The 25847-nt window shown below is 35.6% G+C and overlaps 1 protein-coding gene across 1 annotated transcript; it reads left to right on the top strand.

Annotated features, from left to right (window-relative positions):
* Nucleotides 1-2086: 2086 nt before the first annotated feature.
* Nucleotides 2087-25617, top strand: LOC121431671 (bifunctional methylenetetrahydrofolate dehydrogenase/cyclohydrolase, mitochondrial-like). Its single transcript, XM_041629317.1, has 6 exons — nucleotides 2087-2204; nucleotides 10831-11018; nucleotides 16845-17120; nucleotides 20074-20169; nucleotides 21531-21764; nucleotides 22029-25617. The coding sequence occupies exons 1-6, from the start codon at nucleotides 2131-2133 to the stop codon at nucleotides 22169-22171; spliced, it is 1011 nt and encodes a 336-aa protein (XP_041485251.1). The 5' UTR covers nucleotides 2087-2130; the 3' UTR covers nucleotides 22172-25617.
* The last annotated feature ends 230 nt before the right edge of the window (nucleotides 25618-25847 follow it).

The raw sequence follows: 25847 nt of genomic DNA, 5'->3' as shown, positions 1-25847 counted from the left end.
TTTTGTTACTTAACATATTATTTTCTCATCAGTCAATTCAATTGCTTGTACATACTTGTCAATTTACCACATTCAATGTGCCTTCTAGTATAACACCACCACAAGAATTTTTGTTTTGGTTTATATAATTTGTTCTTTTCTTCAATGTTAATTTGACCATTTTTATTGGTGGAAGTCTTTTCTATTTAGAGATACTTTACAACTCAATTGGTTTTACTGCTGTATTGATATATATGTTAAACTGATATATTATGTATTGCTGCTTGTTACTTATCTTTTGAAGAAAATAACTTAATATCTCGGCCACCAGAAATCAAGTTGAGACCAAGGTATCTAAATGATGTCCTTCATGTGTTCATCACAGATCTTGTTACATGCTTTGTGTGGTCTCATTGAATTGTATTAATTTATTAGAATTAGGTACCATGTAGTAGCATTGAAAAAAATAATAGTCCTAGAATTTGAAAGGATGTTACAGTTAGCTGTGTCCTATGTTGCCCACTACAGCTGTGGCAACGGACTGCAATATATCTATTCATTTCATTTTTCGCAATTGGCCGAGATATCTCAAATGCCGAGATATCCCAAATGATTTTTGGGAATTCATGATTTTTTTAATGTGATTTTTTTTAAAGTAAATATAAGATATGTACCTTTTGTATATATTCCATATAAATACATTGATATGTGTAACCATGGTGTAAATTTCATTATTGTAGTTAAGATGCAATACTGTATGAATAAACATAAGTTAATTAAAGTAAAAGCAAGTGTATATCATGGTTAACCAACGTGTCTAGTTTGATATTTCTTTAACAAATCACATTACTTTTGTTTCATTTGAATTTTCATTTCAAGAGTAGTGGGATATCAAATTAAGTTATTTATTACTCCACCTTTAAACAAGAAATGTAATAGTGAGGAGAATGTATTGAGATTCATGAATTGATCATTAATAGCTTAAAACTTACATTTGAAAATGGAGATTACACTAATTTAAACGCGTTCCATCATTTATGTCTTTACTCTCTATTCATCTAGAGCCATGAGTTGGAGGCAAAAGAGAACAGGAGAAGTCGGATTGCAAGAGTGAAAGAGAGAGGGGGGTTCTTGAGTAAAAACCTTAATCACCCAAAACACTGCTCTTTGACGAAAGAACCTGTTTCTAAAGCTCCTCCAAGTATTATTGCCAATCATTTCAGACATTATGTATAGAATATGAATCAAAAATAGAATTTACCATGCATACTTTAATTATGCTTTGCATTAACTTCAATCACAGACTCTACTAATAACTATAACAGTCAAAGACTCAATCAGTTATGTGTGAGATTTTCTGCGACTCAGCGTGAGATCAGAGGCTCTTTATATATCGAGAGATGCATGATAAAAGATGTGAGGTGTCAAGGTTCCCTAATTCGGGAGTCTAATGTCTGATAAAGCAAGAATAACTTGCATCAATCAAAGGTACTTGTTAGGAACAAGATAGACTTGCAAATTGCTTCAGTGAATATAACAAGCCCTCTTCTGTTTTTCTTTTCCTGAACGAATGACGGTGCTCCCGTCCGCTGCTACACAATGTTTGCATCAAAATTACATTTTGAAACAAATTTTACCATATATCCTGAGTGAAGACACTTTGTAGTAGATGCAGTCGCAGTACATAATTTGATTATATTCCCACTATTTGGAGAGCTATTTATTTTTTCTTAGTGAAATTTTAACTTGAATCATGGTGCCATAGCTGTTAAGGTTCCTAGAGTGTTGAATGTCATATCAGAGTGTGGATCGGGCGTGGATATGCTGCTGTTGTATTTTGCATCATGATATTGGAACTTTATAATATTCTTTAACCTTGTTAAATCAGGACATTCATGTAAAACAGCAATTCAGCTGATCTTTTTATCCCCTATGAATATTTTCTGATAAATAAATAAATAGACAGATAAATATTTCATGCTCTGTATCATTATTTATAATGTACATTGAGTAGTTACATGTACATGGCCAAACTAAAAAAAGGTCTGTCTAGCGAGACTACACGTCGCACATGTTCGCATGCGCACCATCTATCAACTCTATCCTCTAGTCAGTTCGACCCGTCACAGCAACAGCTGGAAGAAAGTCACCATGTTTTCTCGTATTTGCAGGCTTCGTGCACCTACTTCTTCATGTCTCAGACAATTCTCAGCATCATCTGAGAGGTGAGTGGACATACATTTCACAATGGTATATTTTCTGATATCAAAAAGAATCCTTGCCACCTGAATAAGATCTGACTGTGCTGCAGCAATCTCGATCCAGCACCAGTCCAGGTCAAGGATTCGCATTCACCGCGGCCTGGCTGGGGCGCTCCGACTCTCTCCTGAAAACCAGGGGTGGTATTCTGAGGTCATTTTATCTTTAAAATATTTTATTTTATCTCTTAAAATGAAATTGGTATTCTGAGATGACATTTTATCTCTCAGATAAAATTTACAATTTTATCTTGCGTATAAATTTTATCTTGCGTAACTTTTAATGATACGCAACAAAACAGTGCCTGCGTAGACAAAGGCATCGCGTATCTGGGTATTGCAACGCAGATGATGTGCTTGCGCCCAAGATAGTTTGAAGAAAAAAATAAAATAAACTTAAAAGAGGGTAGGGGCTATTTTATCTCTGCGACGTTGATTTCACCAATGTTTCTCGGTGAATTAACCCCAAATGTTGACATGAAAATGAAGAAAAATTATATATTTATTAAGAATAACACCTTCACGTTATTCCTGTACAATAAGAAAGTATTTCATAAGACTTGTCTTGACTAATATTGTCTTTGAAATGATGCTTGAAAAGATGCGATACAGACCTCGAAAAAAGATGAGAGCATTATCCTTTTTGTTAAAAAGAAATCTCTGTAAAGACGCGCGAGCGTATAGTGCAAGCGTATTTGAAGTAAAAAATTGACGCAATCTCACCCTTTTGCCTAGACCAAAAGCTTCAGTCTCTGTATTTTGGTTGTTCTGCTGAACTGCGTTGGCTCACTCACCAATACATAGTAGGTATGTGACAAAAAAAATGAAAATCCTCAAATCTCAATGAATTTGGTATCATTTGAAAGCCCTTAAAAAGACCTTTCAATTGATACCAAGAACTCAAATTTTCATCAAGAAATTATAAAGTTATTCCAGTTTAAGTCGCGCATATTTATCCAAATTTGTGGTCATTGTCTTAATGTAAAGTCAATGGAGTGCATAACCGATTTTTGTGACCATTTTGTGACCATTTTGAACCCAAGTCTTCAACGGGCTCTAACTTTGTTTTTGAGCCCTTTGAAGTAATTTAGGTATCAATAGAAAGGTGAAAGAAAACTCAATTGATGTGTAATCATTTCACTTGGTAATTTTTCTTCTAATTATGTGTAAAATAATTTCTTTTAATTAATTCTAATTAATTATGCAAATTACAATTACGCGCCTCTTTTTTTTGCCAAATAAAGGTGATAATGAGAGATAATTTGTATATAATTTAGTTGGCATCAAAACAGCATCATGTAGATAATTTCCTAAATGAATTTGTTTAAAGTATTGTTTTTGTAATTTCTAATGTATTTCTTTGTTTTTCTGATATAAATTACAATTAGCTCTTTTTCAACTTTAGTATTGTGTGCATGTATGTATGGGGTCGTTTTTTTTTAAAATGAAAAATATCATTCCTTTTGTACATGTACTTTGTATGGTATAAAAATACAAGTGTGCTTTTCTGATGTATTTGATTGTTTCACCAATTCTTTATGTATTTTATTGTTTCAACAATTTGTTTATAGATGGATAATGTAGCTTTCATTTTGGAGACCGTGGGCATTTGATTACAATTTTTTTTAGGAAGGATGAGCAGCAGAGTCTGAGGGTGTAAAGACGTAGCATTGCATGTAATTCAAGTATCAAGAAGGAAACATAAAAATTAAGCTTTAATATATGCATTTCTTAGATATGTATTTCTTAGATATGTATGATTACAACAAAGGCCATGTTCGAGCACTCCTTTTTTAATGAAAAATAAGTTCATATTCTAGCGTGAAATCACTGCACATAAGCTCTGAACAGCAACAAAAACAGGCATCAAAGCTCCAACACTCAAAACAAGAGAACAAAAGTGACACAAAAACTTATACAAATCCCATCCCCATTTCAACTTATGAACACAACCTCCCCCCCCCCTGCACCCTTCTTGAAAAAAAAAATAATTATAATAAAATAGAAAAAAAATGAATAACATAGAAAAAAAAATAGACAATAGAGCCATGTGGAAGTGAAATATTTCCTCTGAGAGTGAAAAATTAAACAATAAATTTTTTGCATTTTAATCATGGGCGGAAATTGGCCCCAAAGGTAGGGGGACGCTGGCATCGGCGGCGAAAGCCAACAATTTTAGGGGGGACCACCAAATTATTTTGATAATGAAAAAAATACACCAAAGGTTATCAACCAAAAATTATAGGGGGACGCAGAAAACTAAATTTGACAAGCAAAAAAAAAAAAAAGAAAAGAAAAAAAAAAGGTTATCAAAAAAAAAAAAATTGAGGTGGGGGGGGGAATCGTCCCCCACCTCAAATTCAGGGCGGGGGGTACACTTCCCCCAGCTTTCGCCGCCTATGGATGCTGGCAACTCTGACAAGTTAAAAAAAAAAAGTTTAGGCCTATCCCCAAACTGTTGTAAGGTCATTTTAACCCCAAAAAGTTTGACCAAAAAAGAAAAAAAGAAAGAAAAAAAATGTATTATTGTTACATGTCCCCCTATTATTTTTGGTAGGGGGACGTGTCTCCCCTGTATTTCCACCCATGAATTTAATTTTAGAAAAGTCAACATTGATATTCCACTGTCAAAAGCAAATCCAGTTTCCAAATGAAATGATAATCAACCACCTAGACTCTTGACTTGAGTCACATAACCTTGGGATGATAAAATCTTTCTGTGACAAATGTATGTATTAAAATCAATATCAGAATAATTATCTACGGTATAATGACAGAGATTTCCCAAAAAAGGCACAACATAATCATCAAGTAAGCAATTTACGATCTAGTTCAATCCAGCATGAACGACTCACTATCGACCGCTCCCATCACCCTGCCAACCGCAGGCGCATCGGGCAGCTTGACTGCCGAGAGACCGGCTGTGACAAGGGTAGCATCGCCCTGCCAACCGCAGGCGCATCGGGCAGCTCGACTGCCGAGAGACCGGCTGTGACAAGGGTAGCTGGCATCTCTTATATCTGGACTGCGCAATGTCAGAATCGCGTAAGTTTGGATTTTTTGATAATTCAAATATATTTCCAGTCAAATTGTATACCTAATCGGATTCTTGTTTTACTTACCATAAAAAATTTTCGAACATTTACGCGTCCAAAAATTTGATGAACTTTCAAGCTCCGATATCCACAATTTACAGGCGAGTATCCACATTGAAACTTATATGTAGAGAAAGAGCACATCTTCAGCTGTCTGTTAAAAGGCACGAGATTGCACCTACTATGTGCGCATGCGCATTAAACCCCATTTTCAATGAGCCGCCCAGACAGAGGCGATGCCACTCGCAGCAAAACCCGTGCGAAAACCGTGCCACCAAAACCAGTGCTCGCGATGCCCCGTATTCGCACATAGCTATACATAGACTGAAAAGCTTGGAGGCCCGGACGTACAGACAACGTATTTTAGCAGTAACGTTAGATCGAACAGCGGGAACCCGATTTTCCGATCGTTTTTTTGTACATAAAATGTCATATTATGAAAAAAAAAATCACATCCATATTTACGAAAAATGTTTAAAATTCAGAAATATCGTACCTTAGACCTCAGTTACCGCTAATTCTTTTGAAATGATGATCGAAACATCGTCATCTTCGATCCTTTCGTTGGTCAAGGTAAGTTGCCATCTTGGATGACGTCATCATCATTACAGACGTATTTACCAGTCGCTACCTATCGCGATTTGTGCCGCTGCTTTGCGCTGCGCTTGGACATATTGATGTGCGTGCGTTCGGAACTTGTCGCTCGCATTGATTGGCCAAGATATCGAAAATTTAATCGGAAAGCCTTGATAAAAGCACAACTCGTTGACGGCTGCCATATTTTCCTCTCCGGCAGATCGGTCAAAAAATAAGGAATAACCCGGGGAATAACTCATCGGTAACGTATATTTTCAAAATATTATAAAATGTATATGATATCAATAGAAAGATTAGAGTCTAACGAATATAGTGGACCTTCGTCCAAGATAATATAATGTCATTTAGAATCTAAAAGAAGTAACAAATCTGGACAAAACCCGTCCGCCGAATTGTCGGACCAGATTACACATGAAGGCTCGTACTGACACATTGCCGTCGGTAAATGGGGATTGTAGTAAAATGTCAGAAATTGTTGAATAAATCCCCAGAAACGACGGTTATTGCTGTCTACCCTTTGCCACACCTCCTTGTGGAATGGATTTCCATTGGTTGACTGACACGAAAGAGCTATAAAAGCGCGTTTCTAATTGGATATTGATTAAAAAGTAGGTGTGTCTTACAGAGATAAAATGAAGATAAAATGGTTCTCAGAATACCAATTTGGAGAGATTTTAAGGGCATTTTATCTCACTGATTTTAACGGAGATAAAATATTTTATTTTATCTGAGATAAAATGGATCTCAGAATACCACCCCGGATTTTCTACATCACTGGCATCAGAATGGATGTTCGCTATTGTTTAACTTGTTTTATCTCTTTATATGTGTTGAAACTCACTATTTTAGCATATATTATCAGTTGTTTTATTCATGGTATACAACAGCCCTCTGACTAGGGATGCCACCCCAAAAATTGAAATGGTTTAATTATTTTTTCTCGTTTTAAATAATTTAGGCCAAGACAAGTAAAAAAGATAGTAGGCCTAGGCCTACCGGTACATGTACATGTATGTAGTTGATCGTCCGGGTTTTTTTGAGAGCAGTCATGATGATGAGGGAGGTCCTTACTATTTGCTATCTTACTATTTTTTTTTTAAAACAAGGGTTATTTTCTCGGCCCGTTTTTTGACATCAGTGATGAGCTATATGAGGGAGGTCGTCCTTACTAATTTACTATTTACTATTTTTATGTTATTTTTTATTCAGATGTTTGTCAAGCTTGAATTATGTGATATCATAGAGTTATGCTAAATATTAATAAATGAGTAGAAATATATATGTATATAGATATATACAAATATGCATAATATACAACTGATTGGAAATCAATGGAAAATGTATTATGCGATAAAAATCTATTGATGTATTATTGATGTAGGCCTATACCGGTACTGTATTGTTGTAAAACAAAATGTTTATGTCAAGTGAATGATATAAAGATTCTATATTAATATATATGTAAGGGTTAAAATGCATGGGGGGGGGGGTCATTTTTATTACCACGGAGCCATGCTTAGTTTTCCAGAGCCAATCTCTTTTTTAGCTCGGCATGGTTTCACATCGCAGTTTCCAGCTGCTTGTATATCCGTTTACATAATGTTTAATACTGTTCAATTCTTATTCATGTTTTTAATTGATATCAAATATTAAATGATTATTGAACTAATTTTTAATTGTTCACATAATGTTTATTATTTCAATATTTGTAACTGTTAGTGTTAGATCTATAACTGATTTTTACAATTGTCCATCAAGTTCAAATTTGAACATAATTGGCACTTACTGGAATCCCATTAATGATTTTAAATCTTGATAATGAAATTATTTTGGGAATATTCAATGCATTGCCTGCTGACGTTGAAAAACTCGTAAGAAAATTCAATTCAATTCACATGTCGTGCCAATCAGTCAATCACATCATCCCAGCACACATGCATTCACCCAACACTAGCAGTCAATCACCGTAACACACATCGAAATACAGGTGCTATCATTCACCAAAATACCCCGCTGAAATACAATTTACGTCATTAAAATTGATTTATCTGCGCCATATTTCCAAAGCATGCAACGGATTAGTTCAGATTCAGGAAGCGGGGTCCCCGAAAATGCACTAAAAATGAAGATATCCGTGATTTTTTCCGAGGTTGCAAACTTTATTTTCTCGCTAATTTATGATGGTATCTTCAAAATTCCAATAAAAAACAAATCAGAATTTTTTTCTTTCCTGCAGTTACGGCAATATCGGACTTTGCAATTGTCTTTTTTTTAAGTTGCGAGAGAGATCCCGGAGCACATATGAGCAAATCGCTCGCCAATCTTGTGATTTTTTTTCGCTATTCAGCAGCCATAAAAATACTAAATATCAAGAAAATTGATGCTGCAATCAAAATGGGAATCGGGCGAGGACGAGAAACATCACCTTTTTTTTTAGCCAATTTGTGAAAATAGTAAATAGTAAAAAATTTCATGCGGCAGCCAATATAGATGCGCGCAAGGATGATCAACTACTTTCTTTTTTTACTTGGCCTTAACTGGAATAATCTTTGAAGCACGAGTAAAATGACACCAAGATCATCAAACTTGGACCAGGGATTGCCGAGATATGGCCAATTCAAAATTTTAAAAAAGGCAGATTTCCTGCCAAAAAGTGGCCAAAATGGCAAAATTGTGTTTTTTGCCATTTTTACAGCTACCCATTTTAAAACCTGATGAAGTATAGAGGTTGCTTTTTCTTGGGGCACCTAACATGTTAACCACCAATAAGTACCTGAAAAATTGGGTCCAAACTACTTTTTGTTTTCATATTAACGGAGTTTAAAAAATGGGGAAAACACAAATTTTCGCCATCGGCACCAGAGGAAATTGGCAAAAAATGACTAAGTCCAGCTAATTAATGGTCAATTCCATTGTGACTTATGGGACATTTGATACTTTTTTCCACATAACTGAGGTGCATATCTGAAATAGTAGCTGCACAAACATGGATTTACTTTATTAAACTGTAAGAAGAATATTGAAACTTACTACATGTATATACAAAAATGTATGCTTTCAGCTTGGTTGCATAGGGTGCTATATCGTCAGAAATGTCATTGTGACTTATGGGACGTCGATGGACCACACATATTGAGCTCTTTTGTTCAAAGTGCCATATCTATCTCAGTTTTATGACAATGTTTTTAAATTTGGACTTGGAGATTAACCAGTGATAGTGCTGACTAACAGTACTTGAATTAGACTTGATTCATTTCTTTTGTTTCAGTAATTATGTGCAATCGTGTGTGACTTATGGGACAAGTGAACGTGACTGATGGGACAAGTGAACGTGACTGATGGGACCCTATCTAATTTCATGGAATTTATATTTCCTCTCGATGACTTTTTAAGTCAAACTTAATTTCAGCATGAATAAATATTCCCTAATAAGATGACACCATTAATAATTCATGCCATTGTGTCAGAAATAAATTCAACAAAGGGCAGAAACATCTTTTCATGCACTTCATTTATATAAAGGGAACATTAACCAAAAAAAGGCTTCCTAACTTGTCATCAAGTTTTAAGTTTTAAATACTGTAATCAAATCCATCAATAAACAATTACAATCATAAATATTTAGCAAACAGATGAAAAATGAACAATTAGAAAGAATGTACACATTTTCCATTGTGACTGATGGGACATCATGATAGGACATATTTGTTACAGATGGGGCAAATAAATGTTGCTTTTCTCTATCTGTCTTGTACAGTATGGTATTAAGAAAATGACCTTTACAGTGTATACATGTAAGAAAATTAAGACATTAATGCTGTCATGAAGTATATCAATATTCCTGTTAATATATTCTCTTTTGTGTCAAATGCTGATATTTTTCATTAGTTGTTGATGTTTATGATAAAACAGATGGATATCAGTGCACAGGCAAATTTTTGACAAAAAAATATTAAAATTGTTGCATAAATTCTTAAAAAAAAATTTATTAACTGGGCTTTCTAGAAAACAGTTGCAATCGATTTCTACTATCTAAACTGCATGTACATGTATACTTGTATAGTAAAAAGTGTATTCATTTACATGGAAGATTTTACCATGGTCTGTGCAAAAAATATGAAAATAATTGATTTTCATGAAAAATCAAAGATGGCCACCAAAAATTGCCAATTTGGAATCCCATGGGACATGATTTGACAAAGGGAACATCAAGATTCATTAACTATAGACTTCAGGCATTACAAAAAATGTTGGTTAAAAATGTATCATGGGGGTGCACCCTATCACAACTTCTCTTTTGCCAGCTGCTTGGGCTGATATGTCATCTCTTTCATAGAAATTCTGAATGTCTGTTTTAAAGCTTGGGCATAGTTTTGGTAAATCCACCAAAATGCACCTATCACTATTTTAATTCATTGCTAGCTAATATGAATGGATATGCCCTATAACAGTTATGATGTGGAGGATATGAAATGAAAATGTGTTTTACAGGATGAATTTTGCGATTTTACATGGAAATTTAATTTGATCGGGTCACCCGATCAAATTAAAATATCTGTGTGTTTTTGTCTTTCAATTAAATCCTATTCCAAATCATGGAATGGGCTGAAACTTTCAAGATATGTTCTTTGTAACTTTTGGATATCACTAAATTTATAAGATAAGTGCTTGAATGCCCATTTTTAAAATTTAAAACAAGCATCGCCGATAGAGGGCGCTATATATCCAAGATTTGAATGGCGATACAAGGATTTCATTTTGTGAATAGACATTTTAGAACAAAAAATATGCTTAACATATAGAATTCTGGGTAGCTTACTCTGTAGGCCTATCCCTGACTGACACTGCCCAAAGTATATCTTAATATTCATTGGAGTTGCATTTTTAAAATTTCACCGTAGGTGTTTGCCAGCTCAGATCATCGATGGGAAGAAGATAGCCGATGATGTCTTGAAGGAAATCAAAGCTGAGACAGATGAGTGGATTGCACAAGGCAACAGACCTCCACAGCTGAGTGTAGTTCTTGTCGGAGAGGATCCTGCTAGTTCGGTCTATGTCAAGAACAAAGCCAGGGCGGCCTCAAGAGCAGGTACTGTAGGAGATCCACTGTCTCCTGTGATACTAAAGTAACACCAAATCAAACTGACTTCAGACTTACCAAAGCTGTTCTCTTATTTCCTTAGGTTTATCTGGAGTCTGTTTTTCCAGTGTGACTTTAGCATCACTTTGATAACAATAGTGCTCACTATTGAATTTCTTTTAACTATTTTTCTGCTTTCATCTGATGTTTATTTGACAGGTCTTGTGTGGAGTATGTACAGGGGCACTTAAAAAAATTCTGCAAACTTTCTAAGTGCAGCTAAAAAAAACTATGCTCCTCTCTTAGCGAAGGAGGATGCTGTGTCTTGCTTGGAAAGGCTAACAGCGATGACATTGGCTTGTTCGGTCTGGCAAGGAATTCCATGACCTTCCACTTTGCTCAAATAGAGTAACACATATGGGGTCGTGAGGTCATCACATCTCAATTTGTAATTTCTATTGGCAAAAAAATGACATATTTTCTTTTAATTTTTGTACAAACGTGAAAAATTGAAATAATGACAAAGCACTGCTATTTTCATATCCTAAACCTTGTGAATCATATTTTCTTAATCAGGATTGTTATTAAAGGATTACAAAGGTGAAAGAAAAAACAAAAAAAGAAAATAATCAATTAAAGTTGGAAATTCTATTAATATAATTTTGGATATGCTTTACCCAGAGATGCCAAGTTCAAAAAAATGTTATGCGTGAGATTTTCATGACTCGACGTCTCTGTGCACGCGCGGCCAGTAAATACACTCGTACGTTGTGAAAAGGCGCGTGCGCAATGCGCGTGCGCATGAGAAATGGGCTTCAAAACCGTTCAAAACCATGCGATGCACGCACGCGATTCATCGTATCACGTACTAGCTGTGTGCTGACCGCACTCTCGATTCGTCTCGCGTGCCAGGCTAGACGAGAAGGCGGTCGGCCAGTCGTATAATCTGGCGAATAATGCTACTTTTTTTCTTTTTTTCTGTCGGGTCCCTAATGCGTGAGAAAAATGGGTGCCATGCGTGAGATCGTGAGACGGATCCTGAATGCGTGAGTCTCACGCACAATGCGTGAGACTTGGTAGCTCTGTTTACCCCAATTTTTTTGGGGAAAATTATGCTATTAAAACACATATTTTAAGGCACATGTATCACAAAGAAATTCATCAATATCATTTGCATAATTTTACAAAATACAAAACATTTTTATCCTTGAAAAAAAGCCTATTACACTCCACATGTGTCGTGAATGTTTGTGCAAATATCTACCTGTACATTTAGTAGAGCTATGGTAACAGAATATAAGCCGGCTAGGATAAAAGGAATGCAGCACTGCAGCTATCAGTGAAGTATCAATAAATCTCTTCTAGTTTAGTTGCACACGTGCAACAAGTCATGTTTACATTCATAGCCAGCATGGACCTTGATCCAGTCCATTTCCCTCCAGGCTGCTTGACTGGAAAATTCCATTCACATTTTTTTTATTTGTTCAGGAAGCTGGCATTCCATAGTCTACCAAGTGCAAACTTTTTGCCTCTTTTTGTCTCTTTTTTTTATCTACAGTATGTACATTTGTTATCTACAGTATGTGCAATTTAATATGTTATTTTTAAATTTTAAATCTTATTCACTTGTTTTCTCAAACTATTTGGGGTTTTCTATTTCCACATTGTCATTTTGAGCGAGTAACACATTTACATTGTAGAAGATTTTTGTCTGCTTTCTTCTTCTCGTATTTCATTTAATGCATTTATGAATTACTTCCAAAATATACAGTAAAGAAGTTATACTGGAAAGTGAAATGTATTGTGATAAGAGTTCAAGTGTACTATTTAAACAAAAATAAAAAAAATTAGAAAGGTTTATACATTTCTTGACTTTTGTTCGAGAGTTGGTACAAAGTACATGTACAATACATGTAAGTATTTTGGTACAGCTTCTTTTAAAAATTGGTAACTAGCATATTATTTTTAATTTTGGTGTAAATAATGCTCATTAAATTTTAGGGAGGATTTCTGATTAACAAACTGTAATGTTTCATCATCAAGTGTTTTATAATTTCTTCATCCTTTCTACTTTTGTACTTTTTTTTAACCAGTGTTGGATGGCATGTTTTTAGAAAAGGAAAAGGTCAAATATGAAACGCTTAATTACTTTTAATAATTGTATAATCATTTGCATAGACATATCGATAAAACAGCAAAATGAATCATTCGGTCAAGAAATAAAACCATAGTAGGAAATGAAGGTTTCCTGGAATTTTAGAAAAAAAGTGAAGTCTGAAATTTCCATCCGACATTGATATCCGAAGATTTCTATACAAGTAGTTATCAGTAAATTCATGAATTATCCCATGCCAAGTACATGTGTGTATACAGGACTTATTAAACTTGTATGCTTTTCACACTGCACCTTTTTTTCCTTAACCCTGGGAAATTGATGGGGCTAGGGGGGGGGGTCGTAGCCCCACCAATTTCCGGGGGTTAAGCTTAGCCCACTTCGTTTTCACACTACGTTTTAGCAAAGCGGGCTATCACGGTAATAGTACGGTACTATCTGGCCCTGAATTAGGCAGGGTTAGCTGGCTTATTGTGGTGCTGAGAGATGCAGTGTGAAACAAAACCGGGCTAAGGAAAGTGGGGCTAAGCATTAGCCAATCACAGAAGTCGAGATTTCACGTTAATCTCGCTCTGTATGGTAAAATCATCAATATTCATGAGCTGTGCGATAGTCCGGGGTTAAGGCGTTAACCCTGGCTATAAAGCAGATAGTATGGGATTAAGAAAAAGACAGTGTGAATAAAAAAAAAAGATAGTATGGGGTTAAGGAAATGCAGTGTGAAAAGCATATAGATTAGACTGGCTTGACTGGACATGTTTTATGAGGCTTGGACAATATAGAGAGGGGTCAGAGATCCATGACTGAACATTAATAGATATGCCATGGAAACTTTATTGTCAGATTTTATTCAATTCAATTTTAGTACCTCTAGACAATTGGAAAGAATGAGGGGGGGAATGGGGGGGGGGGGGGGGGGCTCCACTGCCCACTTGTCTTTTTGCACCAAAAAGTCTCCTTTCAGATTTCAAGAAGTATATATATTTTAAACTATAGACTGTTATAAAAAAAAAAGTCTATCATTTATTTTCAGTATTACACACATTTTCCATAGACTCTGTCCCAACCGATCTCCTGCTTGAAATGCAAGGTTCAGTGTGTTTTATGGGAGGAAGACAGTTCATGATAAGTTTAAAAAGTGCTTGTTTGATTTCAATGCTATTTATCTAATGTCCACCATGACAGACAGGAATTTTAAAGGGAAAGTCATCATAGACATTTGAGCAGAAAATGAAACTGTTTCACAGAAAAACATATCAAAAGATAGCAGATTTATTTTTGTAAGTTTATTTTTGTGAAAATTCAATTTGGAATTTTGAAATTGGTCTTAAATTGATAAGAATTCATTGAATGGAAGTAGTATAATAAATGCATGTATGCAAGCAAGTCTAAAAATTTATAGTCATATATCCTTAAAAAACATTTCTCTTGGGTCCAATTATTTGCCTACATGGAATAGCTTTTGAGTTGTATACTTGTTTAATTTTATTCAATGCTGTGCATTATTTTTACATTGATGATATGGAATATACATACATGTCAAATAAAGGCTGTTAAAGTAATGTGACATTCAAAAGAGCCTTGATCTGTATAAATCTAAATGAATACAAACTATAACACTATGGCCCTAGTAAATAGATCATTCCCCTTTCACTATTAAAAAAGATATGATTTGGTATGGGTGGGGGGGGGGGCTCCATTTTGCTTAATCAGCATAAAATTACTACATGAGACATATCCGCTAGACAATTAGGAGTTCAGATCGAAGGTATTATTAAGTTGGCCTTGGGTCTAAAGTCCTGTTTTAGTCATGGAAAATTCCATATTCTGATTGCTCATCAAATCCTAGTCAAAGGGTTGGTAACGTTATCTCAATCGCTATTACTCAATTTGTACTTTAATAATGCAGATAAGACTGTACAAACACAACATATCAGTTGGTGGCCCTAATGTAAGTAATGTATTATACAGAGTGAAACCTGTAGATGAAGACCACACAAGGGATAGAGAAAGTGGTCTTTATAAACAGGTGTTTTTTTATGAACATGTTTCATTAATACATTATTTCAGTGGGAAAGACTACTGAGGGAAACCAAAATTGTGTTCTTTTTAGACAGATCTAATACAGGTTGTTGGTTGCCATCGGTGCCCTTAGCAGTTTCCGCGCTGCCCTTAAATTGTCCCCTTCACCGACGGCGGTCCATTGCTGTGCCGTTTTATCAAACTGCCGTCGGTGCCCTCTCATTCTCAAGCTCTCCAATTTAACTCCAAACCTGAATTCTCACATTTGCAAATAGATCTAACTAAATCGAACTGAAGTCATGACATGACCTAATTACCATACAATTTGATACTTAGCAGACGTGAACACTCCCCACTGCCCATCCGCGCTGGTTCGTGCAGGCGGCTCTGTTAAAGGTCAAGTCCACCTCAGAAAAATGTTGATTTGAATCAATAGAGAAAAATCAGACAAGCACAATGCTGAAAATTTTATCAAAATCGGATGTAAAATAAGAAAGTTATGACATTTCAAAGTTTTGCTTATTTTCAACAAAATAGTTATATGAACGAGCCAGTTACATCCAAATGAGAGAGTCGATGATGTCACTCTCTCACTATTTCTTTTGTTTTTTATTGTTTGAATTATACAATATTTAAATTTTTACGAATTTGACCATTAGGACCTCCTTGCCTGAAGCACAAAATATTAAAAATAATGGAATTCCACGTGTTCAGGGAGGACATGTTATAATTTGATGCATGGTATTTGTTTGTGCATCTAACATTAGATCATTTTGTTGAATTTCTTTGAACTTTCATTTTGTAATTGTTGCAACTACATGTAGTAGAATTAACTCTTTCTTCTCAATCATTATTCCATTTGATCTGAAGAAGCTACTTAAAAGGAACAGAGCAACTTATTCCCATTATTTATAGATTGTAAAAATTGCACTTAAAAGTTGAACTCTTGTGAACTCCATGAACAAGGTGTATTCAAGTTATTTTATGATCCTAAATGAACCTGAAATAGAACTTGGTCTCTTAAAGATCATAAATTCTACATTAGTCTGGTCTACAATGGGTTCACTTGATAGTGACTTTAGAAACTTTGATAGCATGCATGTCTGGGTACTGTGACATTCATGTGAAATAAAATTATTCACATTGATTACATATTGTTTATGTTCGGGTTTTCCTAAACATAATGTATATCTGTTGATATAGGGCCCCTTGGTCGAACATTCTGAAAGAGCTACCCCGTTCAAATTAATCGACAAATAAATGAATAAATAAATGTGTACAACCTCTGTACTCAGTTGTACGATTGGTCATATTTTTCATGTCCTGGGACCATTAAATATACAATTAAGTTGTATTAAATATCATATGTACTACAACCCTTTTTATTATTGCTCTTTGCATCTCTCCCTGATAATACATTTAAACAAGTACTGGTATCTAAATTTGTTTCAGTTTATCAATTTAAAACCTGTAAGGCCTGAGTTTTGGGGCCCAATTTCACAAGTAAACTGACCATTATGGCAACTACCAGGGCTCAGCAGTCAATCGCAGTCAAGTTTTCCATGGTAGTTACATGTAGTTACAATAATGACAAAGTTACAAAGTTACAAAAGTTGTAAATCTTAATATGAAATGGGCTCCAGGATACATGTAATTGCGTGTGGATTTGAGCTGATCATTTTGATTTTCCTCTTTTAAAGGTATCACTTCAACAACGATCAGAAAACCAGACACCATTTCTCAGAAAGAGCTCCTGGCCATCGTTGACGACCTCAACCAAGATCCCAATGTGGATGGCATCCTGGTGCAGTTACCGGTCCCACCTCACATGGATGAGAGGACGATATGTGATTCTGTGATACCAGAGAAGGATGTTGATGGTTTCAACATGGTCAACATCGGCAGGCTGTGTTTAGATTTACCGTCTGTCATCCCGGCCACACCGTATGGTATATGGGAACTCATCAAGCGATCAGGTGGGTTAAACTTGATGTGGTGTGTTTAGACTTGCCTTCTGTCATCCGTTCACATTATATTGTACATGAGAACTGATCAAACAATGAGTGAATTCGTAACATAAAGCGCTTTTTTGCCTGAGGATACAAAGCGCTGCTATTATTACCCCGGCTTTAGCTTGAGCTACCACCACCGGCGTTCAGTGCATGCAAGGAATTAATCCTGCCGGGTACCCATTCACCTCACCTGGGTCAAGTGCAGCACGATGCGGATAAATTTCTTGCTGAAGGAAAACACGCCATGGTTAGAATTCGAACCCACGACCCTCGGTTTGAAAGGCGAGAGTCAGAACCACTAGACCACAACATTAAACTAGATAGGGTGTGTTTAGCTTTGCCATCGGTCATCCCGGCCACACCGAATGGTATAAACTCATCAAGCGAGCAGGTTAATTTAGTACATGGTAAAACTTGGTACCTTTAGAGTGTGTTCATACTTCTGCTGTCTGCCATACTTGTTGCATGTTTAATGTAATGTAAAGTAAAACTCCACCAGAATGTAGTGAGATCTACATTAGTCTGACCATTCCCCTAAAACTTGGGTTTTGTCTTTCATGTTAACACTTCATGGGTTATGAGAACTATAAGTGACATTATCAGAATTATTGTAAGTTTAGTAATATTGATTGAATTGCAGCTGTAAAAAAATTGTGAACTAAACAAACCATCCTAACCTAGATCCATATCCTATTTGGTAATTCTGTGAACAAGACCGGACTTCCACCATTTCCATATCCAAACAACTGTTAAGAGTGGTTGCATAATCAATATCTACACATATCGATTTAAAGGATGGACATTGACCAGTTTCTTTGTAATTAATGTAACATCCAGTTTAGCTTCTATTTATACATGCAGTTGTTGATAATGTGTATTGGATTTCAGATTTAAAAATTTTTGATTTTTCTTGAAGAAACCCAGATGTACAAACAATGCTTAACAGAGTTCAAAGTAATCCAAGACCCTGTTCTCATTTGCAGTCCTAAAAATAGCTTAGTGGAAACCAGTTTAGGAGAAACTACAATGTAGTTCAATGTGTAATGGGAACACTCAAAAGTGGTGTTGGAAGCATTCTTCCAAACAACTTGCCTTGCTAAACTAATTTAAGCGTAGGTAAGTCACGGCCGTTCTTCGGGAAGCAATCTCCACATATGTTGGGCGCTACTCCACAGAGTGCGTAGAATGTCTACGCTGCTGTTTCAAATTTTGCACTAAACATGTGACCCCACTGAGAGCGTTCCTGTAACAACAATACCGCTTTTATACTTGAAGTGGTTTAAAAACCACTTTCGAGCAATCTGATGAGAATGCTAAGAAAGCGATCTTCCACACTGCTTTCCTGAATTGGTTTCCACTAAACTGGTTTTAGTATTGTAATGAGAGCGGGGTCCAAGGCTATTGAAGACCATTGTCATGGATACCCTATTGACTGGCCTTGATGCCCCTCTCATTGGTCTTGGAGAATTTCTGCTCTTAATTTTTCCCATTCGATGTACATTTTCCAAATAATGTTCATAGATTTTAAAATAACTTTTGAAATTTTATTGTTCAACAAGCAGTAAACTTCAACTTTTGTAAGATTAAGGTTTTGTTACCTTATCTTCAATTTATGGTCCAGAGTGTTGGTTTATTAATTGGATAAAGCTGTGTTGATATCATCTACTTGTTGATACATACTATGTATGTCTACTGCATGAATTCCATTGCAGTCAATGTTTACATACACTTAGTCTCAGATGTTTAGCCACATTGTTAGTGATAACAGGGTCTTTTGCACAAATACTATGGCAAGTTTACCATAGACCAATCAAATTGAAGAAATCAAATCAGTAGCTTTGAACTCTGTAATAATGCATATTTATATCTAGCAGGGCCGTAGATAATAATAATAATAATAATAGCCAATTTTTATAAAGCGCTTTTCCCAGAATGGCTCAAAGCGCGTTACAGCATATTACTACCCCGGTCATTGGATTCATTTCAATCCCGCACGAAAAGTGCACAATTTCCACTCCCTGGGGAGCATTCCTTGCTCTGCAAATTGACCAAACAAGGATTTTTTTGTGAGAGCACTGAGAGAGAAGCGCTATTTCAGAGAGGAACATAACATGATCATATCCCGTAGCAACTACAAGAATTATTTTTCTGACCAATTTGGTTTAGATTTTTAATTTTCACTGTAATTTCAATCATTAATTCCTTAAAAAGGTTTGAGGATTATTCATGTATGTATGATACTGTAGCAGACTAAAGAAAGGGTATGTTCAAGGCTTCAGAAGTATGTGGCACATTGCCAGTAACCCTGCTATGATACTATTCATTGGTTGATTGCCAATTGGTCTACCTTCTGCTTAGTCTCATTCCATGTGGTCTAATCTTAATTTCTCTACAACCAGTTCATCTACTTATCATTTGGTCTAATTGCTATTTAGGCCATTGACCGCATTGTCAAAATTCTAACTCTGCCAAACCCATTTTGTCAAATATTCACATTATCCACTTTAGGTAGATGAACTGTCTATGAACAAAGTTTTATTTGATGAAGCAAAAAGTAATACGTAGACAAAATGACAAAGAAGGCCTATTGGGAAATCAGTGGTGTGAGAGTTCAACTTTTTAGCCGATTTCTGCAAATTTAATTTTGCTTTTGGCTTATTTTTTCAATAATCTAGCTTTCCCCTAAATTATAAACAGTATAGGAGCTCTTTCAATTTCTGTTTTTTAATGCCCTTCAGTTTTTATTAGTGATCACTTGTAACCCTTGAATAAGACTAGGCATTAGACCAAGTGACAGTAGACCAAATGGGTTTTTTATATACATGTACATGTGGTATTAGACTATCTGAGAAGTCAACCAAGTGAGTGTAAACCTATTCATCCAGCTCAACATTTCTATACTTCTTTCTATATTCAGGTATTGATTTGTTTGGCAAGAATGCTGTCGTCTGTGGGAGGTCAAAGAATGTTGGAATGCCGATCGCAACACTGATGAATGCCGATGGAGCTCATGGTAAGTAGGGTTTAGGAAGTAATCCACGATTTTATGTTGATGTTATTATTTATGGATTGCCTTCAGTTGGAAGCAATTGCAGATTTTCAGGAGGGAAAAGAGGTTCAGGAAGATGGATGATTTCTGTCAGTTTTTTGACATAAAAGCAAGTAAGCAAAAATAAACCCCCACAAAGGTTCTCCTGAAAGGATATGATTCCCCCCCCCTGAAAATAAAAAATAGATTCCTTCCCTGGAAAGGGGAGGGGCGGCATGTGCCACATACACCTCCCCCACCTCCTTTCCAAAGAAAAGTTGACTGCATCTGTAAACGAAGGTTTTCTACATCTGAACATTTAAAGGGGAATCCAGCCTTCGCCATAAAATGTTGTGTTGGGAAGGAGAAAAATAAATTAAACAGAATGGTGAAAGTTTGAAAGAAATTGGACAAGCAATAAGAAAGTTATAGCTGCTTTAAAATTGAGATCACTAATACTATGTAGATTTCAAATTGGCAACTGGGTAAGTAAATCATGACAAGGGGCAAGGACAACTTTCCCATAGGCCATGTACTTTATTATCAGGGATTTGTGGTTTTCTCCTAAGTACCCATTCCCCTGGGGCAGTAATCTAAATATAACCCATGTAGTATATTGTTTTATGTCCTCATGAAAGAAAAATATAATTTGAAAAAAAACTTTTTGGGAAAATGACATTTTAGCCATAATATGTATTGGAGTACATGGAAGAGTAGTCCTTGCCTTACATCACTATGACATCCCATATGCGGCCAATTTGAAATCTCCATGGGTATAGTGATTACCAATATTTACAACTTTTAAAAATTCATATCTCTCTTTTTGTTTGTCCAATATTGTTCAAACTTTCACCTATCAACTTGTCTGATTTTTCTTTTCCTTATAAAAACAAGTTTTTATTTGGGTTGGATTCCCCTTTAAACATGAAAACTTTTGACAGAAGCAAGTGTGCATACCGTGTGCTCAAAGTAAAATGTGGCCATAAATACCCTGGTTGAAGGGACTTGCACTTATGATCTTATTTCTCATTAGTGATGTATGATTCACACACATAATTTACCTTCCAAAATCTTAGGCTCTGTAGTATTTACCACTGACATCCATGAAAGAAGGAATTTGTTCTTTATTTGCTATGTGTATTGAAAAATCAATTAGATATATATGAATAAAAGATATGAAATAGAATATAGTGATATTCAACTTCTTACTTCAAGAGACAGGGAAGTTTGAAAAAAAGGAGAAAAAATTGTCCTTCTAGACTGTCTCCCCTTCCCCTCCATTCGAATACCCTCATGTAGCCTTTGTTTGTAACCATGATGTTTCTTTGCCTTGTTACTGATAACAGCCTCTGGTATGGGCCTGGATGCTACCGTCACCCTGTGCCATCGCTACACACCTCCAGAGCAATTGAATCGCTTTGTAAAGACTGCCGATATCATCGTCATCGCTGTGGGTATACCCAACCTGATCAGGGGGGACATGGTTAAGGATGGTGTGGCTGTCATCGATGTCGGTATCAACAGGGTCAAGGATGAGGAGACGGGGAAGTTCAAGCTGGTCGGCGATGTCAATTATGAAGGTGAGAAAGAAGTTGAACAGAGATTTGGTATTTAATGTTTTGGAAAGTTGGTTGAATAATATTGAAATCTGATCCTGGTGGATGAATTGAAAATCAGGAATATGAAAGATTTTTAAAAGGAAGCACATTATTGTCAGGATATTTATAAGAACTGAATTTGTGCATATCACCAGACATGTTGATGTGACACTGAAGTTCATTATTATATAGTGATTCTAAGCATGCTAATTGATCCTGATCTTTGTGTCTTTGTCCAATCTTCAGAGGTCTCGCAGAAGGCCAGTTACATCACCCCAGTCCCTGGTGGTGTAGGACCAATGACGGTAGCCATGCTCATGAAGAACACCATGGAAGCAGCCAAGAGGAACATCGAACGTCAAGCTCAGGCAGCTTCAGCAAGCAGCTGATTACCGACCTAGCACCAGTGGCACCGAAACATTCTATGCAGACAAAGGGTATGGGGGTTGAACCGTTGTTAATATGTAATAGTCTGCTCTCCAAAAGCTCTGTTTGGCTAGAGTGTTCCGGCACAACTGCCTAACACACACCCGACACACTTCAGACTCGGTATGAACCCAATATTAACCCATTATGGACACGGTAAAGGCTAGAAACTAAGTACATCTAGAAGATCTCAAGCATCACATAGTCTCCTCTATTCAGGTAGCTGCCTTAATCTTCTTTTTTCAGATCTAAGCTTCCATATTATTGTCTACGAATGTGGTCTGTGTTCAATGTTTTTCAGGCTTTTGCATCAATTTACAAGTGCCATCTTTGACATCAGGGGACGATTTCATGAAACAAATAATCAGTGATTCCCACTGACTATCGTTATAAGCTACTGCAGATCTTTGCATCTTATTGGCTGAAAGCAAATTAATCAGTGAAAATCACTGACTTGTTATGAAAATGTTCCCCAGATTATTCAGGGGGGTGTTTCCCAAAGATTTAAGTATGACTTCTAGTTGCACTTAAATGGCGACACGTAAATGATATACAACGCGCAATCTTATTGATCAATACGCAGTAGTGCGCGTCCTCCTGGCATGATCTGACCTATGCTTTCATGCCTTTTATGCAGCACGCAACTAGGCATTTAAGTGTGACTCTAAGTCATACTTAATTCTTTGTGAAACACCCCCCAGGTCACCTTGTGAAATGTGTTTGATAAAGTATGTAAGCACTAGAAAGCTGCAGGGTAAGTCTTACTTGTCATGAGCCTTGTCATCATGGAATGCAGGAATACCCATGTACATTTCACTAAAGTCTTTTGCTACTACACCTACACCCACCTTCACTTGTTTGTATAGTCTCCAAATAATAGTAGGTATATGTAACTTCTGAAGGTTTCCATGGTGAAGAAGAATAGTGTAGTAGGTTTCATGGTACACCATGTATCTTTCTTGGGCAAGTGTTGGTCCTGAAAAGGACCACCCAAATTCAATGTTTCGACAAGTGTGTTCTTGTCAGCTTCAGGACAATTGGTGGTCCTTTCTAGGACCAACACTTGCCCGAGAAAGATGGTGTTCCATCAAACCTACTACACTAGTTTTATATAATCTCAGAATGTATTTGTATTTATTCTTTATTTCCTTTTTTAAATTAAAAAAAATCTAAGGAAATTGCAATTAAATTGAACAGTGGACAAAGTGACAAAAATTCTTTTTATTTCTCCTAACTTGGTTCATAAGGTTAGTCTGCTATGTAATAAATAAGGGGATGAACACTTAGCAGGGTTTTTTTTGTGGGGGGGAGGGCACTTCACCAAAAATAATAATAGGTTTTTGAATGAAACAGAGTTGCCAACCATTGAAAATAACCCCCCCCCCCCCAAACCCAGATATTTCATCTTTGATTTCCATTCCTGATTTCGTCAGCCATTAGTTTTGTCTGGGCTCTGTGGCATAAAGAAGATAAACTATTGATATTCCCAATCAATTTTATTTTTTGTACATGGTTTTTCAAAGACTTCAATTGCAATCAATTACGTCTGAATGTATCTTTAATGTCATAGGGTCCATGTTAATGAGAACATGGCATGTATTCTAGAGTCATTCATTAGTTTGTATGGGTATTGTACAAATATTTATCATACATTATATAGTAACACACATTCATAGCAATCAATGTATTTATGGAAAATTCAAATTAGTTCAAGAATTCATTTCAAAAGACCTTAGGAGAACTCTCATCAGGATCTAAATTTAGATTCTATATTGTAATAGATTACTCTGTTTAAGGGAGTCTGTATAAAACACATGTACATGTATTTATCTATACAGTATTTATATAATGTCAGATATTTTTTCAGGATATATGTATATCTTTTTTTAAAGTCTGATATTGTACCAAGGATATTTCCTTTATTGTAAAAAGGGTCTTTATTGTAAAAAGGCTCCAGTCGTTTTCAACTGGTTTGAAATGTCATTTGCTTCTTCCTATTTGGGAGAACAGTATAGAATCTGAATCATTGTAGAGGCTTTACGGAACACCATGTATTCTCTTGTGGGTTTGTGCTTGGTCCTGAAAAGGACCATCCAAACTCAATGTTTCAAAAAGTATGTTCTCCGCCTCTTCTGGGCCGCATTTCATAAAAAGTTGCTATAATAGCAACTCTTGCTGGAATGTCGACTTTCATTGGAAGAGCCAATCAGGAAGCAGAACTTTCACTGTTTTCATGGCAGCTGACATTCCAGCAAGAGTTGCTATCATTATCAACTTTTTATAAAATGCGGCCAGAAAAATCAGCAAAATTTGGTAAAAGCAATGTGTTTTTTGAGAAGTTAAAGGAGAACATGTTTTGTTAAAAGCTTAATATCTTTGAGAACTAGATAGCCTACTACACTCCTAAAGCCAGCTCCCACTCTGCAATTCACTTTAAAGATCTATTTCAATTACTCTCCGATGAATTTTGATTAAAGCTTCATTAATAAGTTCAAGTTTTGTGCTTGTATCAAAATTGACTTGAAGTTTGGGAGGATGTTCTCTTATGAACTTATTTATACCAGAAGAAGATCATTTTGTGCTCAAGCCTATTTTATTGGATGGAACTAGAATTGTACTTTCATATAAATATATCAATAACTTGATCTATTTTTCTATTGCACAGAGCAATACTTAGATTTCAAGTACTTACTTTTTAAAACTTTGAGCTTCTCTTATGTCTTTTGTCAAAGCATAGAAGATATTTTAATCATGAATTCAATTCTATATGAATGTTGATTGATATAAACAAGTGGCCTCTATTTTTTTAATATGGTTCTTGATTTTAGCAGAACATAGAGAAATACTCTAGTCACAACAATGAAACCAACTGATACAAGATTGTGAAAATATTCTGAATGGCGTATCGTTAGCCGATTCTTGTTGTCAGGACTGTAGTATAATACATAAGTGTATTTGAGAAATTGTTTGTGTGTTCAGGAAAATAATAATTATCACTATCATTTATTGAGGGAACTCTTTCTTAATCTGCGAAACAAATTCTTCTCAGCCAAAGATAATGTCACTGCATGGAAGGTGATGATGATTTTTTTTTCATTATTATGAATTTAATCCTGTTAATTTAATGCTTGATACTTAATTAATCCACCTTGTTTGTTATATACTTTATTTCATCCCACTTTTTTAACCTTTAAAAAGGAAACATATATTTTAAAACTGTTTAAACACCCCATTTATGTGGATTAAACGTTCTACATGTTCGTCCATCATAGATGTATGTCAAAAATGTTGCCAATGATCGTTAAATGACTTGTCATCATTTGATCATTTATGAATATCTACCAAAGTCTAATATCAGAAAGAGTTTTTGTCAGAAATTTAGTTGAATGAAAGTGATCTCAAATATATATATATACTCTTTGATGTTTTATTGCAGTGGTTTCCTTCATTCAAAGCCTTCAAAAGTCTTAGTGATAATGGAATGTTGAAATAAGAATTCCACTGTCCAAAGTTTTGGTGTGATGTGATAAATTCAATCTTTTGTGATTAAAGTTCAAAATGGAACTTTGATATACATGTACAATGCATAAATGATGGAGTGCAAGTTCCCATTAATTGACTAAATGCTCAGCAAGCGAA

This window comes from Lytechinus variegatus, chromosome 18 (assembly GCF_018143015.1).
Source record: "Lytechinus variegatus isolate NC3 chromosome 18, Lvar_3.0, whole genome shotgun sequence".
Classification (NCBI taxonomy): domain Eukaryota; kingdom Metazoa; phylum Echinodermata; class Echinoidea; order Temnopleuroida; family Toxopneustidae; genus Lytechinus; species Lytechinus variegatus.
Note: the sequence above shows the minus strand (reverse complement) of the source record. Positions and strands in the feature narration are given on the sequence as shown.